The sequence below is a fragment of the Pinus tabuliformis genome, chromosome 9 (genome assembly GCF_031772625.1).
Source record: "Pinus tabuliformis cultivar Carrire ecotype Pingquan chromosome 9, CPIR1, whole genome shotgun sequence".
NCBI classification, from domain to species: Eukaryota; Viridiplantae; Streptophyta; class Pinopsida; order Pinales; family Pinaceae; genus Pinus; species Pinus tabuliformis.
This window is the reverse complement of record NC_142307.1, coordinates 1,569,603,356-1,569,621,374: the sequence shown is the minus strand read 5'-3', so window position 1 is coordinate 1,569,621,374 and position 18,019 is coordinate 1,569,603,356. Positions and strand designations below refer to the sequence as shown.

The following is an 18,019-nucleotide window of genomic DNA, read 5'->3' as shown; positions in this document are numbered from 1 at the left end:
AGGGTAGATTGGCAGTGAAAGTGATTGACTCCAAGACCTAGCTTGTATTCTTGTATCAGTGATTGTATGAGGGCCATGATCCCTGGTACAAGAGCCCTAAACTGTTGTATTATAGTTTGTTAATATAACAAAGAAGGGTTTGAAAAGTTAAAAATTGTCATGTGCGCTAGATGATTCACTGATGTGTGTTTTTCCACTGTGAAAAGTAGTGATGTTGTGGCATTTGAGTTGGTTGTGTCAGAGATTCTAAGTTTAGACTTAGGAATACATTAAAAATGATTAATTATTTTAATTAAACCATCTCTAGGTGGAATTTTCCCAAAAGATTTATGGGTCTTGGAGAATGCATGTGTCTTAGCCTCTTTGCAAAATCTCGAGGCTAGAGCACATCTGATGCTACATAAATCAACACAAGATTCATTGATAGAGGCAGATTTGGATGCCGTAGATTGGGAGTAGATGGACCAACATATGTGTTCAGGACACATGGACTAAAAGGTCTGTGTGTGGCCACCATCAAGTAGGCTAGGTGCTGTCTTGTTCAAGGTAGATTGGCAGTCAAAGTGATTGACTCCAAGACCTAGTTTGTATTCTTGTATCAGTGATTGTATGAGGGCCATGATCCCTGGTACAGGAGCCCTAAACTGTTGTATTATAGTTTGTTAATATAACAAAGAAGGGTTTGAAAAGTTAAAAATTGTCATGTGCGCTAGGTGATTCACCGATGTGTGTTTTTCTGCTGTGAAAAGTAGTGATGTTGTGGCATTTGAGTTGGTTGTGTCAGAGATTCTAAGACCCTAACCTAGATTCTCCTGTGTTGTGGAAAAGACAACATGGTATTAGAGCTACTTTGAATAGCCAGTGGATCAAAGTGTGCACAGTGGAAGCAGAATGAGCTATTGGAGATCGTGTAGATTCAAAGGGAGTCTAGCTTTAGAGGGATCAACTCTATGGAAGTTTGAAATCTTCAGGTTCTGATGAGGTAGAGACACTATAGAGACCATGATCCATTCTATAGGGTATGCTGGAGTGATGTATGCTAGATGGGCTAGTGTCACTGGTGATGATGGTTACTTCTAAGCAGTGGAAGTGCCTCCCTTGCTAAGAGGGAGTGTTGAATTGTCTAGTTTGGGAGGTACTCCACAAGCCTAGATCTGGGGTTTGTGAGAAGTTTGGTCACAAAAAGACTTTGTTGGCAAAGAACCCAAGCGAAGGGGTTTTAGACCCAAATGGTGTTTAAAATTTTAAAAATAAAATTAAAAAGAAAAATTTAATCCTAAGTCTAATTGGATCAAAACCCTTAAGATCTAGAGGGTTCCAAAGAGGCTTAGAGAGATCTATTTAAGAGAAGCCTTAGGACAAGGCTAGACAAGTCAAGTGAGAGGGAGTCACTTGAACAAGGAGGCTAGAGATGTAGTCTTAATGATGCCCTAGTCTGAGGGCTAAGAAGGGCTACTAAGGAGGTCGAGATCACCATAAGGAGGTAGCACAAGGAGGTCACAGGCTTCTAGAGGCGCTGAATCAGCTAGAAGAAGTGGATGGTCAAGCTAGAAGGTCTGTTTGTGGAAGGTTTTGGGCACAAGTTTCGGCATAAACAGATCACTTCAATTTAGATTTGGAGAGGAGGGCGGAGACCCTACTATGGGCTGATTAGAGGGCTGTAAGAACTAGTTTTGGAAGGTCGCATGGCCTGACCTGTTGTAGTAAGGTGATCGATTGTCAAGGAACTCTCTGAGGTTACCTTCCCTTGTTTACCAGACTTCAGCTGGGGATTTTTCTTGAACAAGAGTTTAAGTAGCTCGAGATTCAATTGTTTGCCTGGGGAGGTAGCCTAGTAGTGACTCTTCTCTCTCTTAGTATATCGCTCTTGAATTACCCTGTATCCACTTCTGTCATTGGGATCTGAATTTGTCCAGGATCACATTCTTCTTCAATGTTGATATGATTTAGGCTCAAAATGACTGCAATAACCCTAGCAAAGGGTGGCTGCAGAGATTTATGTACTCGACGTAGTTTCCAGTCAAAGTTGGTGGCCAAATCTATGGATTCTTGGAGCCGTGATGAAGGATCCAAGAAGGCATAATTGTGTGCTTCATGTTGGTGAGAAATGTAAAGTATTTAGGACAAAGATCTATAAGCCCTATATGAGGGCAGATTTGTGTTAATATTAAGCCCTAGAGAAGTCAAGCAATGATTTTTTATGGGCAGTCTTTGATGTCCTAACACCGACCCATGTGATTGTTCTAGCTTAGAGAGAAAGAGAGGCTGAGATCTGGTGCAGAGTATGAGTAATAAGATTGTGTATTGGGTAGAAGGCAGATTCTAGGAAGGGCTATTCATAAGGGTTAACAATGTTTGTACCCCCTAGATTAGGGCAACTCCGGTATGTGATTAGTCTATGTAAAATATGTCTGTGTAAAATATCACTCCAAATATGAGTAGAAGAGGGAAGGAATGAAGTATTTCTGAGCAATTGAGGCCGAGTTAGTGGGTTGTAGTAGCTGATACATGTAACCCTAACTAGGTGGTCAAGACTGCAGAAAGGAAGTGCATAGGTCGAGTTGATATAAAGTAGAAGTAGAAGGGTTGGACTGTCATAAAGAGGAGCAAAAATTGTTCAAGTTCATTGAGCTGTTTAGGGTTTGGAGCAACATTACAGTGGAGCCAAAGAACAATGATGAGGAGGCAACCTATTCATTGTTAGAGGGTAGATTTTACAAGCCCTAGGTGAGGGCAGTTCTGAATCCTGATGACCCTAGATCAATTAAGGAGATGACTGAAGATGGGCAGATGTGAAGCACAAGAAGCAGTGCAGGATTGGTGTCCAAATGGGACACTAGAATGGCAACTTAAAGAGCAGATTGGAGGATTGCAGTAGTTGTCATCTTGTAGCCCTAAGTGTAGACTTGAGAAGGACCTCAAGCATGCTAGGAGTGGTAGGCTTATTGAGCTTAGGGACTACAACCAGGAGAGCCAGATTGATAGCCCTAGTTCATTGTTAAAGAAGGACATTTGCAGCGAGAAGAATGGCAAACTCCACGCCCTAAGTTTGTCTTCATAGGAGCAACACAAGAAGGCAATAGAGGGAAGAAGTCCCAAAGTGTTGAGGAGCAGCAGTGGGCAATCTAGGAGTTGTTCACAAACGGAGTTGTGAACAACTCACAAGAAGACCCTATGTGTTGATTCATTGATGGACTAATGATCAGCTAGAGGGAAGATTGGTGAGCCGTGTTTAGTGACTTGAAGGAGTAGGATTCATTGATAGAGACAGATTTGGATGTTGCAGATTGGGAGTAGATGGACCAGTAGATGTGTTTAGGACACATGGATTGAAAGGGATGTGTGTGGCCACCATCAACAAGTAGGTCAGGGGTTGTCTTGTTCAGGGTAGAGTGGTAGTCAAATTGATTTACTCGAAGCCCTAGTTTGTATTCTTGTTTCAGTGATTGTACGAGGGCCAAGATCCTTGGTACGACAACCCTAGATTGTTGTATTATAGTTTGTTAATATAACAAAGAAGGGTATGAAATGTTAAAAATTGTCATGTGCACTAGATGATTCACTGATGTGTGTTTTTCCACTGTGAAAAGTACTGATGTGTTGAGTTGGTTGTGTCATAGATTCTGAGACCCTAACCTAGATTCTCCTGTGCTGTGAAAAAAACAATAGTATACAAGCGGCGACAGTGGAAATCGAAGGGTGTTATCTTGACTCATGTGGCATTCGTGCAAACTTCAAAGTATTGTTGGAACTAAACTCTTTTCAAAAGTTAAAGAAAAGATGACAACTAAGGATATTTATTTGTCTCTCCTATTGCTTGCTCATATCTTTGACTACCATTAAATAATTCTTTTTACATCGGGGTGCCTCGATGGGCTATTGGCAAGGAGTAAAAGAAAGTCTGATGAAAGTATATACACCTCATCCCATCATCAAACAATGGTTAAAACTACTCATAATCGGACAAAATAGTAGCAAGGATCATTAGCTTCACATTGTTTAGGACCTCAAGCCCAACACATTACAGACCTGTAGCACTTTCTTTCCCACTTTAATGTTGGAAATAATAATTATTCGAGATCTAACCATGCATATAATTGCTTATTTAAGGAGGCATTTTTAGGGCACAATTAATTCTAGGTCCATTTCTCTCCTTTAGTAAAATTTTGACAAAGTTTACAACACCATGTTAGCGAAGGAAAGGTACAATGGAATGTGTTAAAATAGGGTTGGTTTACTATCCAAGCTTGATGGGAATGTTCAACACTAGAATGGTCCAATGCATTCGTGAAGGCATATTCGAGATAGAATTGGGTTTTTGTACCTTCGTCCTCCTTATAAGCTTTCCAAATAGGCTAAATTTGGCAAATTTTATTTTAGGAAGTCGACTTGCGATTGATGAGTTAACTAATTCAAACCGACTCTTGTAACTCGTCTAGTCTCAATTTAGAACTAGGACTCAATCACTCGTCCTTTTCCCAAATCTAACTTGCACTAGAAGACAACAATTGAGCCTTCCACTTTTGCGCATTAGACAAATTTCTTCATCAACTGTCCTAACTTATAGGAATTCGTCCTAAATTTTAGGAATCCATGCATGCTAGGGAAAATTGCTTCGTGGTCTCTTTGACTAAGGCACAAGTCAAAGAGGGACCTTTCTTGCTACTATTTTCAACATTTGAAGTTGGAGGAGAGCTGGCCGAAAGAAGCAAGGTAGGTTGTTGAGGTGACAATGGGTGACCTACCCAAGTGCCACTCAGATTGTGTGGCGTGGGTTGGAGCTTTCACCACTTCAACGCACAACTCGCAGAGGTAACACATACTAGGGACTTTGAAGCCTTTCTTGCAGCAATAATAAAATCCACATAGGTTGGTAATAAGGTGACTTAGCAATGTTGAAGGGGATATCTACATCATACCACCATCTAGCTATGTATTCAAAAGCAACATCTTTGTATTGCTTATTCTAGTGGTTATCTATGGTGGGATGGGTTTGTCTTTGGTCGAGAGGCATTACCAGAGGTTGGGGAAGCAGTAGTATAACTTTGAATGTTCTTCATTTTGGGCTGCTTGTTAGGAGGGGGAAGGAACATAACAAAAGGTGTCCTTGACATTGGTGGAAGGGATAGAGGAAGAGTGTTCAAATTCAACACTAGCATTTTGCTCTCATTGCAACAAGTAGTGTCTTCCTTCCTATTTCAGCATTTATCTCCTTTTGCCTAGCCTTGTCTTATTCAAATTTCTCAAACTAATTATGCAATTGTGCTCTAATCTGCCCAATCACCTCTTTTAGTTCATTGTTTTGGGCAATTTGGCCTCTTATACCAGCCAAGTGTTGTTCCAAACTATGGATTCCACCTCTCCCCTTTTATGCGTTTTTTGCAATGTTTGCAATACAGATTCTCATCATCAAGATTAGCATGTATTCATGCAGGGTCTGTGACTCTTGGGGCCACGGTAATTAAATGGAAAGAAATCTACAAATTCAAATATGCAATTTAATGAGAGCAAAAACAAGGACAGATTTATCATTTAACTGTTAAAATACTTGGGAATGAGAAGAATGCAAAGTGGACACAAGAATCTGGTCCACAACTCCTACAAGCTTGAAGATGGGCTGTAGTCTCCTCACTTATATGACAAATCCATTGCAAACAGCCCATGATAATTGCCATACAAGCTCCAAGTTCACTTTAAATCATTATTTTCCAATGCTGCACCAAAACATCAGATGTTCAATGAGAGAGGTGTGAAGCAAATAAGGGGTGGGGGGTTCTCTTTATAGTTTTCTGGTAGGTTTTTTTTTTTTTTTTTTTTTTGTAAATTTTTTTTTTTTTTTTTCTTTTTTGTTGGTTCTTCTTTGATTTGTTCTATGCATTTCGTTTATCTTGTTGTGTTGTTTTTAATCTTAAATGGTCTTTTCCACCTATACTGCATTGGCGAGCTGGACTGTTTTGGTACGTAATCGGTCGAGGCGTGCCTTCAGTACCAAACTGGTTCGTCGAATCGAGCAGAGTGTTGACGTTGAGTTGACTTGGTCCAGGGTCAACTTGGTCGACTCTATGTGTGTATAGACTGATTTTTAAAACGCTTGTTGCAACCGAGAGCAGCACTTCAAAATTTCAAATGCATTGGAACAACCTCCTCAGCTTAGAAATGCATAGAAATAGCAGAGCCTATAAATATTTTGATGCATGTAGCTACACAATTTCAGGATATTGCCCAACAATAGGAGTGGGTCTTCATATGCGCCCTAATACCATGTTTGACAAAACAAGATATTTCAACATAGGTTGCACCTTAAGCAACTGCTTACACAAATAGATCAAAGATTAGTACACCAGTGTATTATGTGGTTAAAACCCTCAAAGAGGGAAACAATCCATTCCCCCAATCAACATGGTCACTTTAGGCAATATATTAATCCAAAAATATATATATATATTTTTTACATAAGAGTTTCTAACAATTGACCATTAACAGATGTCTCTCATTGCTCTTAAAATAGAAATCATGGACCAATTGATGATTTTTTGTGTAGTATCGGGAGGTATTCCCGCATGCCTAAGTCGGCCTAGAAGAATTATGAAAAATTAAATTAAAAATTTGATTTTTGAATGACAAGTCGGCCCACGAGGGTGAAGGGATGTGTCCCTTGGGTTATTTCACCCCATTCGACTAGTATATATAGATGATGTGACATTTTTTTTTCTCCAACCAACGATGAGCAAATCTGAGCATGAAGAAGTCCGTTTTGGAGATAATCCTTCTATCTTTCTATTTCTCTTGGCTGCACATGGGAAGGAATCTTTGACCGAGTTCTTGGATGAGTTTGACCAGCATTCTTGGAAAGTCACACGTGTAAACAAGAGGAATTTGACCGTAAGCTGTCTATTTGACCAATGTTGACTTGCTGAAGATTTGACTAGGTTCACTGGTATCTGACTTGGATTATGGGCACAGATTTCTAGGCAAAATTGCTGATTTTGTAAACCTTGCTGAAGAATAATTTCTCCTAAAGAAAAGTTACTGGGTTTTCTCCCAAAGTTGGGTTTCCCAGGGTAAAATTTGTAGTCTCTATTGTGCATGGCAGTCTCTATTATTCAATGATATATAGTAGCATAAAATACTGGTTGAAAATCATTAGGAGTAATTATCTGGCAGAAAATCATATTCTACTCTACAGCTTGTAGGAAATTCAACACCAATTGGGTGTTAAGCCACTGATCAATACAGCCATTAGTGTTGAGGATAATATAACACATTGCAACACTTTATGCCTAGAGCATATTGTGGCTATCGATTTGCATAATTACAAATGCACACTCAGGAAACACACTTTACCTAAAGGCACATTAGACCAAATTGATCTTAACTAACTTTTAAGTGTCTAAATATCCTAACCATTCCCATTGACGACATGCCTTAGGTGGATGATTCAATGAAATGAGCTAGCCATTGGGGCTTTAACCAATTTATATGTACATGTTTATCGGCTTTAAATTTAGATAAAGGAAGTAAAGCACAAGACATGTTATTTTTGCATTGCTAGTTGTTTGTAAAATTCACTGTAGTTTGCTTAATGAAATCGTCCAAAAGTACATGTCGGCTCCAATTGTTTAAGTCGGCCCAGCACTGAGAGTCATGCCCCTTGAGGCACCGAAAGATTACTATAAAAGGAACAATTCGACCTCAAACATGGACACACTTTGGATCACCACTATCTGTTCACAGTGCAAGAAAGGGAGACTTCCGAGGCAGAATTTGAAGGACGAACTTCTGTTTGTATGAGGCTGAAAGGCCTCAGGTCTGCTACTTTGTTTCTGTGGAAGGGCTGAAGCCCTAGAAGGAGGACTTGTAACTTCAGATTGATATAAGGGCTGGGCCAAGACCTTGAGAATCTGCTATTGATGGAAGAAGGGTTGGTTAAGCCCTAGGAATTTTCAGGTTATTTTATAACACTCAGATTGTACTTCTGAATTGAACAGTTCCTCCTAAAGAAAGGATTGCTGGGTTTTTCCCTAGTTAGGGTTTCCCTAGGGTAAAAAATTGTGTCTCTTCATGATCCTACTGTCATTATTGTATCTGTTGAGATTTTCTATGTATAAATTCTTAATGATTAGAAGATCATGAAAAGTCAACAGTTTAAGCATATATTTTGTATGTGTTATTTTTTCTATGTAAAATATCATTGGAAAGTAATTATCAGATTAGAAGATCATGAAAAGTCAACAGTTTAAGCATATATTTTGTATGTGTTATTAAGTGAAATTGAATTTTCAGAAAGTACAAATGTTAAAAACAAGGGCCTGATAAAATTATTGTTTTCCTTTTAGAAAATTGGGCGATATCTAATGCATTTAAAAAACCTTGTCACAAGTTGGCATCATGTATATTATAATAGACTTTAAGTATTAGTTGACATTTCTGTTGCATGTGCTGCAGCCAGCAAAAGTTTATAAGCTGAAACATCTTGCGAAAGTGGAAGTTATTGCTAGTGATGTGACTGGCTGTACGTTTGTATTGGTATTGTATTGTTCACTAACTGAATGCTTTCTTTCTTATGTATTAGTTATACAAATGTTTTGTATTTTTACTTGAATTTTTTTTTTTTCATTTTAGTGTTTATCATTTATGTGACAACTAAATTTAAACGATTTCAAAAAGTTAAAGCTTAATCTTGATTTCACTATTCTTTATCATATATTGACAGGGATTTGATAACCTTAAAAGTCAAAGTGTTTCCCCTGCTCAATGGACCCTGCGTAACATTGATGACAGGTGATCCAAGAGGCTTTGGCTATTTATCAAGAAATTCTTCCGTTCATTTAATTCATTATGAAGTTTCATATTTCTATATATATGACATTGAAGGGTTATTGGTAGATTATTTTTAATGATTTAGTATTACTATCTATGCAGGAACCGTTTACTTGTTTGTATTTTGAAAATGTGCAAAGAGATCGTTGGTCGCCTCCCTAAAGTTGTTGGAATGGATGTGGTTGAGATGGCTCTTTGGGCACAGGTATGCTATCTACATAGTCATTGTCATGAATCATAACAGCGAAGTAAATGGTAACCGCCTTTTTACATTGTCTAGACTCTAAGCATTCAATGGAGCGGCAAATGAAGATAGATTGATGATATATGTGAATATTTTGGCAGTTATGGAGTTGTCATGGGATAAGGGTTGATTGTTTTTCTTGAAGTGTTGCTTCTAGTAATTGTGGTGCACCTCATTCTAAAAGTGGTCCATTGTACTACCTTTGAAATGAAAACTGATGCATTTACTCAGAGAATTAAACGAGAAGCACTGAATAAGGAAAACAGACGATAAGCATTTATTTATTAAAAGAACGAAAAGGACAAATTATCCTATTATTGCCCACTTGAACCAATTTTGCTTGTCGGACAGGTGGTTAGCATAAAAGAAGGTACAGGTGGTTGGAATAAAAGTGTGTTCGTCAATAATAGAAGTGATTGACATATGGGATGTTTTGTCAACAGTTGCTTTGAACCCAATGTTATCAGAACTAGAACTGGAACCAGACCTAAAGTGGTGTTAAGTTTTGGTATGTTCTATGCTTAGAGCAAATTTACTTCAATTTTCATATTAGCTCAATATCAATTCCAGATTAGCAATCACATTTAGCATGATAGTAAAATGCAGATAGAACATAAACATAAACCGCAGAAGACGTGCCAAAACAAGAGGACACAAGATGTGGCGCCAGCCAGGGACAAACTCCAATGTGGGGAAACCCTTGATCAATTCTTCTTATATTCTTCAATAGTTCAGTAGAGAGAGAGATAGTACATATACATCAGAAGTCGACACTTTGACTTGTCAAAATTAGACATGAGAGATCTTCACCATGAAGATGATAAGGACTGCGGTTCTGAACTCGGGTGAAGGCAAACATTCTTCAACTGATTCTCCAAGGTGATTCCATCACCATGGTGCACCTAACTAGCAGTCTGATCCTCAATGCAATCATACCAACCCATGACGATAGCAATGCCCATCTTATATTGCAGCAACATCATGCAGCCCTCAGTATGACAGCTCCATGTATTATGCTAACAATATGGGCCTCAAATACCCATATGAAATATTGACTGTGGTGTTATGGTCTGCGGCCTAACACACAGTTTTCCTCTGCTGCTCACAACGGTTTCCAACCAAGGTCTTCAACACAGTGATAACATTCACTGTTCGTAGCCTTCACCCCTTGCTCTATCCAAGTGACTGTACCCTTGCATTTATGTCAACACAGCCCTAACATATGCTGTCCAAGCACGCCTTGCTGGACAGACTTCAACACATACCTTTCAGCACTCTTCTCCTCATCATACAAGCCACTTTCAGACCTTCCTTGTCTGCCTGAAGCTTGACGCTGTCCCTATCCAAAACAGAGGTCAGACTAGGCATCATATAGCTGTTGTATGACTGTGGCTAGGGCATGCTTGAATAGACTTCCTTTTGACTGCGGCTAGGGCTCGTTAAGGCCTCCTCTTTCCAGCGTATAGGAATCCTCCTCTTGCTGCATAGAACCCTCATTGACTGTGGATTATATGACCTTGGAGGACTGCGGTTAGGTGGATAAGACTGGAGATTTAGGTCTTCTGTAGCTGCGGATTAGGGCCTTCATTTAGGGCCTATATTAGCTGTGTATAGAACCTCCTCATAACTGTGTATTAAGGCCCAGTTGCTGCGGAATAGGATCATTGTTTAGCTGTGAATAAGGGCTCAACAGACTGCGTATTAGGGCAACCCAGGACAGCGTATGAGGGCCTCTTCAACAGTGAATTAGGGCTACCCTTAACTGCGGATAGAGCCCCCTCTTTGGACAGTGAATAGGTGCTTCTTTAAGCAGCATATAGGTCTCCTCTTTTCTGCGTGTAGATCTCCTCATAAGCCTGTGGCTAGGGTACATGATGACAGCGGATTTAGGGCCTCATAGATCAGCATCATAGGGTCTCTTCTAGACCTGCATTTAGGGTTCTTAGGACAGCAACTTGGGGTCTCTTCTTGCTGCATTAGAGAAACCTCTTTTAGGACAGTGTGGGATCTTGCTGTGACAAGACCCCTCCATGACAGCGTTAAGGTCTAGGGCATCCTCTAGGGCAGCGTATCCTCTTTAGATCTCTCCTCCCATCAAAACCCAAAGGCAAGTGGAGAGGAAGAGATCACAAGAGGTGTGTGACAAATGACTTGCAAGTCACCTCTATTTATAGTAAAACGTTGAAGACAACTGGGGGTAATTTGGTTGCTGGCTGACCTTGACGAATTGTCACACAACACAAATAGATTCATATCTCTATGAATACATGTCAGAATCGGATGATGTTTAGATCAATCCTACACCTCTCGACGAGAGGAATCCAAGAAAAATATCAGCTGCCATAAATAAGATGACCCACATGGATTTTGGCCCTAGTTGCCAATTTTAACAAGTGGACAACCCCCAAAATCACAATTGGATTAAAATCAGGAAGGAAACTGTGATTCTGTGAACCTTATATATATGGAAAATTCAAATTTTGATTAAATATATATATATACACACACACACACATATATATTTATGTAATTTTTTTTATAAATCTGAACCATTAAACACCAAATATGTGAATTTCTTATATACTTAGCATTGTAAGGGTGAACATAGCAAAATGGTGCCAAGTGCCATTCATATCTTAACCAAACTAAATAAAAATGGAGATTCTAAATGGCCATTATAGTTAAAAATTAATCATACTATGGTCTACAATCTAATCAATCTACATACTTATCCAAATGTAGATCCTCTACATTCTTTGCAGGGATATGCTTGATCTTGAGTTGCTGCCCCTGAAGATCCAATATCAATGACTGTATCCTTTGGCAGTGGAGGCTAATACAAGTCATCCAGGATAAGTCGATCCGTGATAGAGGGGCGCATCATTAAATAGATGAAATTTTGGTTTCAAGGTAATTTTAGGCTCTTTTTCTGTTGTTTTTGGTGGGAGAGGGGGATAACGAGTAGAAGACTGGTCAAACTGACTGGTTTTGTCTTGAACTTCCTGGTTTTGACTGGTTGAGAACAAAATCCCCTCGCCCCCACCTGGCTTGAAACAGCGGTTCAGACTGGAAATCCCCCAAACTGTCTCGAACTGGTCAGTTCCATGCCTGTTTGACTAGTTCTGAAAAGTTGCTTAACCATTGCTTACCTCACTCCCCAACAATGAGAGATGCCCAAAATACGGAAAGTTTGGTCGTCCTTTGTGATTCTTACCATCTGTCTGATGTCTCCTTGTTGAGCTTGTTACTGGGCGATCCTTTGTACATGCATGTTAATAATAAGGTGTAGTTCATTTTTCCTTCTGTTTATGATTGTGGCCATATGTGCAGATGGGATATTCTTGATATTGTCCAAGACAGTTGCTTATCATTTGTCCTATCCAGATCTAACCTTTGAGATGGCAGTAATAGTCTTCTGTTCATAGTTGGTTCACTATAGGTGATTTTTGATCAGGAAACAACTCCCATCCATGCCTTGATCATGGACCATATTTCGTTCCAAGTGCGCATTAGTAGTTGCTAGTTTTGGATTATGATAGTTAGGTTTGTCCTTTTAAGAGAGTTATTGACTACTGAGATGTTAAATAGGTTTACAATTGGCAAACCTTTTCTATCATTATGAATGGTGCTGCATTCACAAGAGGAGGGAGAACAAAAGGTTGAATCCAGGTCTTTCTCATGGAAACTTTTGTTGTAGATGGTATTGTTTATATCACTATTATTTTTCTGTTAATCTTCACAATGAGTGCTGGTCTGATATGAATACCAGGTCAAGATTGATGGACAATTGATAAACATTCTGTCATGCTTAAAGTTTATTGTTATATTGCAGTTTATCTAGAGCATCATATGAGCCTGTTAGTCATCCATGGGAGTTGTGTGTCAGAATTGTTTTCCATGCATTCTTGCTTATTGGTGATATACAATGTTAGATACCTTTTCTATGTTCTTAGGTTGATTCCCATTAAAAAAATGTGAATGCTCAAGACATGTAATATACTGTGAATTTTTAGCAATATATAGCATTGATTGATTCGAGTTTGAGAAATGTGACAAATGGTAAATCTACCAGAAAAATCTAAACCTTTAGCTAATTTCTTCAAATATATAGCTAATAAGGTTCGAGTTTGAGAAATGTGACAAATGGTAAATCTACCAGAAAAATCTAAATCTTTAGCTGATTTCTTCAAATAGATAGCTAATAAGATAATCTACTGTGAAAAAGTAGAGGTAGTTGCAACTTTGTCATCTTTTATTTATATTTACAGTTCCTGTTCTATGCTGATACAGCTGTGTCGTTAGTTTCCTGCTATATATACATGCCCTTTGTGCTAAAGAATTTAGTGTGTTTCTGGCCATATTTTCAACTTTTGGTACTAGTGGTTCAGTCTTTTTGGTTTTTTCACACGTCTGTCAGTCATATGGTTATGGGAACATTTGTTACTTGCATTTTGGGAAATAACAATTTATTTATTGCTGTCACAGGCAAATACAAAAACGGTTCCTGTCAATGTGAATGCACAGGATACTCAAACAGTAGATGGTGACAGTCCAAATGATTTGAAGGTGACAGTGGAGGAGGACCTTGTTTCTCAAGCAGAGGAGGATGACATGGAGGCTCTTCTTGGCACGTTCGTATTCTCTCTCTGTATTAACCTTCTTAATAGATTAGGTATTCTAGAATCTGCTGTATAACTGAGCTAGAAATATATCTTGTCTCTAAATTTTGAAGCCAGACATAAAAATTAAGTCCATTTGATATCTTCTATTCATGCCTAGTGATCTATTAGGTCTATGAAAAGATACCCGAAAACTATATGTGACTGAGAACTATGCAGCTCGAATGTTAGGTTTATGAAAATATATCTGAGAACTATGCACCTCGAATATTAGGTTTATGAAAATATATCTGAGAACTATGCAGCTTGAATATTAGGTTTATGAAAAGATAACTGAGAACTATGCAGCTTTATTCAGATACACTGTACATGAGTTTGGCACCAACTGTAACATAAAAAATGAAACTTTACCGCATCACAGTTTGAGAGTTGCTACATGGTTTAAGTGATGGATGACATCTAAGCTAAGCTGCATGAAATGCTGAAACGTCTGGAAGTTTCCGAAACGGGTACAGCTGAAAACGTGACCCCCCAAAAATTGAAACGTCGGGCGAAATGTCATATATATATATATATATGATTTTTTTTTAATAAATAAGTTAATAACGCATCTTGGAAGAAAAAAGGAATGAGACACATAAATGACAATTTAGAAAGAAAACCCAGTCTATGTTAACTCTCATAGATGATTAAATCATTCAAAATCCAATATTATCATTTATAAGTGAGGTTGTAGTATTGTACATCCAAGGTTTGAAAATCAGCCTTTATACATGAGGCTTTACATCCAAAATCAGCCTCTATACATGGCTATATGTGCTAAAAATGAAACATAACATACGCTAATGACAAGTACAATTACATATCTTATAATTCTAATCTTCATCTTCATAAACAAAAATAGAACAAGTTGCTTTTTTAGCAGAACTAGAACATGGATTGATTCGAGATAAATTAGTTTGTGGAGTGATTAGACATAAAATTTAGTGTTATATTAAATCTATTTTGGCCATAAAAGGGCCCCACAACCTTCTTGGGTGCTTGAGTGAGCCCGCAAAAGCAAAAATATCAGGGAAATGGGTCAAAATTGGCCGGAAATGGAGCAGAATTGGGCCGAAACACCATAGAATTGTTTCAGTGGCATTTCCAAATCAGGAAATGCCACCCAGACGTTTCAGATGCGTTTCGGTGTTTTGGGGAGTTTCGGGCACGGGGAAGCCATCTCAGGGGCCGTTTCCTGCAACATAGCATTTAAGGGTGTTGAGAGACACTAAGTTTGAAGAGATACAAGTGGGTATGGCCAAGTTCATTTATCTAAATGGAGGCATTGTATACTATTTCAAAGGTAACTGGGTAAGCTTTTTAGGGAGTCTTGCAGTTGATTTAGGTCTCAGGTAGACACAAAAGCAGGGAATGGAAGTAATCCTTCAGAGGTTATAAATCAAAGTTATTAGAATTGGGACCACACTGGAATTGGAATTAATGTTATCAAAACTAGTCTGGTCATTGAACTGGTCAACCCCAATGTTGAGAAATGTAACTATGCTCGGTCTTCATAATTGTTATTGTATTTGTATCATTATATATTTATTGTAAAAATGAAAAAGAAGAAAAAGAAAATTATTTTTGAAGCATGGGTTTCATGCTATTTTTATTTGTCAACTAGGTCAAGCATGTTCTTCATCCTCCTAGGGTTTACTTGAGTCAAAAGAGTCCTTATTATATGTATAAGACCCTTCTTGGGTGTTTGTGTCATAAAAGAAAAAATATTTTGGTGTCAATATAGTCTAAAAAGACCTCCGTCACCAATTTGGCCTTGCCCAAGAGAAGTTGGCCTATAAGAGGCCTATTCAACCATTGAAGAAGGCTATATATAGATGATGAATTCGACCTCCTTGTCACTCACTCATTCGATCTGCAATAAGAAGAAGAAAGAAGTGCGAAAATCAAAGAGAAGAAGAAAAGTCACAGGAAGGACGAAAACCTGATTTTTATGCTTGGAGTCTCTCACATGTGCGAAGCTAGGGTTTCTGAAATTCTGCTAAAGGCCGAAAATTGCAGGACCGAAAATTATAGAGGGCTGAAATTCTGATTTGACCAAATTGTATAGGCTTGACTTTGATTGACTTTTGTTGACTTGAAGGAGGAATTGTTGAAGAGCTGAGTTGGTGATTGGAGAAGGTTGTGATCTTGGTCTAAAGCTCTTGGTTGTCTCATTTTGATTTGGTTCTATAAAAAGAAGAAGAGTTTGATTGGGTTTTCCCCTAGGAGAGGGGTTTTGCCTTGGCTGAGAGCCTACATATTGTGTTCTATTGTTCTTGTGATCTTCATGTTCTTTTGATTTGATAGTTGCTTGATGAAAAGAAGACAAAAGAAGATAATATAATTAAAATTATTACAAGCTATTATCAAAATAAGAAAATATTTTTTGCCTTTTGATTTTCTAACATGGTATTAGAGCTAAGGTAAGGAAGGAAAAAAAGGTAGCTTGAAGATCATTTGTCATAAGCAAGGATACTAGGGAGGGTATAAGGAGAAGCTCCTAAGAAAATAGGCTCACCATTCATCTTAAAGAAAGGCTACTTGGGAAACAACATTTGAAGACATCTTGAAAGAAGCATCTCGGAAGATCTTTGGTAAACATCATTCGTAAGGCAAAAAGAAGAAAGTTTCTCTCTCCCTCTTTAATTGGAAGCTCTTGATTACAAATCATTATCTTAAAAATCTCCCTCTCTTGAAAGATATTATAAAAGTCTCTTGGGACCATCATTGAAGCAAGAAGTATCAAGAACCTTCGATGCATCATTAAAGGAGTAACCAACACCTTGGAACAATCATCAAAAGCAAGCTAGGAAAGAGACCTATTGAAGACTACAAGAATGACATTAACAAGTGTACCTATGGCATCATCAATGAAATCATAAAATAAGCTTCAAGGAGCTTCAAATTTTAGAGCCTAGAAGACAAGGATGGATCTTATCCTTGCTAGGAACAAAGTCTTGGACATTGTGCAAGGTAAAATTAAAGAACCTACAAATGATGTTGGAAAAGAAAAAATTCAAGGATAATGACATAATAGCCATGAGCCTCATTGTGGATTTAGTTAAGGACAATCTAATTCCCTACATATCCACTCAAGACACCTCAAAGAAAATGTATGAAGCTCTCTCCAAACTATTTACAATAAAAAATATTGGCCAAGTAGCAAGCTTAAAGAATGAGCTTCGAACTATCAAGATGACAAAGGATGATACTATATCTTCATATTTTGTGAGAATCTCTTGTTTAAGAGATGAACTCCAAGCAATTGATGAAATTATTCCTGATAAGGAACTTGTAATATCAGCCATACTAGGATTACCCAAATCTTGGAATGCTTTTGCTGCTGGTATTAATAGTTGGAAAGAGGCTCCATCTTTTGAAGAATTATGGTTTGCCTGTACTCAAGAAGAAGCCCGATTTGCTCTAATAAAAGGAAATCAGGGAGAGGAAGAAAATGTTACCTCTAATGCTTATTCAGATCATTTCAAGATGTTGATTAAGTTAACAATGGTACGTTTTATGCTTAACACAATTACTTCAATGTTCTTTTAGCAGTCAAATGACGATTTCCAATTTAATTTTCCAATAACAATCACATCAGCCATAAATCACATTGACAGTAGTTGTAGATAAAACATGAACAATAAAATGTAGAAGACAAGCCAAGACAAGAGGACACCAGATTTGGCAGATGCCAGTGAAAAACCTCAAGATGGGGAAAACCCTTTGATCAATTCTTCTTATTATTATATCAAATGTTCAACAGAGAGAGAGAGAGTACAAAAGTCAAAATTGACTTGCCAAATCAAAGTCAAAACAACCCTGTCAAATTTGTAGTCAACAACAGTCAAATTCTGCCCTAACCAGAAAGTCAACGATGGTCAACGCAACAAAAAATAGTCCTCTTTGGTGCTCGATCAAAGGCAGTCAAACTTGACCTTCTGAAGTGGTCAAAGACAACCCAAAATAGTCACTAAATCAATGGTCAAACTTGATCAAATTCTGTACTTGAAATCTGCAGTCAACCTTGCGGTCAACTCTGGTCAATGTGTCCAGAATACCTCAGTTTATGTGCCAATCAATGTGACCTTCTAAAAATGAAATTCTAACCCAAAAATTGCAGTCAAACTTATGATCAAAGTGGTAAGCGCTTGTCAAAACTGTAACAAAATTATGAAATTTCGGCCCTGTAATTTGTCCAGAAATTTGTCCTTCTCGCCACGTGTGGGAGAATAGATATGCCCAATAAGCTGTAAGAACCAATCAGAGAAGGAGAGAGAAGAATGTATGTGAT

At 38.1% G+C, this 18,019-nt stretch overlaps 1 protein-coding gene across 2 annotated transcripts in view; it reads left to right on the top strand.

Annotated features, from left to right (window-relative positions):
* Window positions 1–18,019, top strand: part of LOC149154629 (exocyst complex component SEC3A-like) — a 283,578-nt gene that overhangs the window by 18,584 nt on the left and 246,975 nt on the right. For both annotated transcript variants that reach the window (XM_089440389.1, XM_089440388.1), the window contains exons 3-6: window positions 8,446–8,526; window positions 8,714–8,781; window positions 8,923–9,025; window positions 13,550–13,695. In XM_089440389.1, the coding sequence (XP_089296515.1) occupies window positions 8,446–8,526; window positions 8,714–8,781; window positions 8,923–9,025; window positions 13,550–13,695 (398 nt within the window). The remainder of the gene's footprint in view (window positions 1–8,445; window positions 8,527–8,713; window positions 8,782–8,922; window positions 9,026–13,549; window positions 13,696–18,019) is intronic.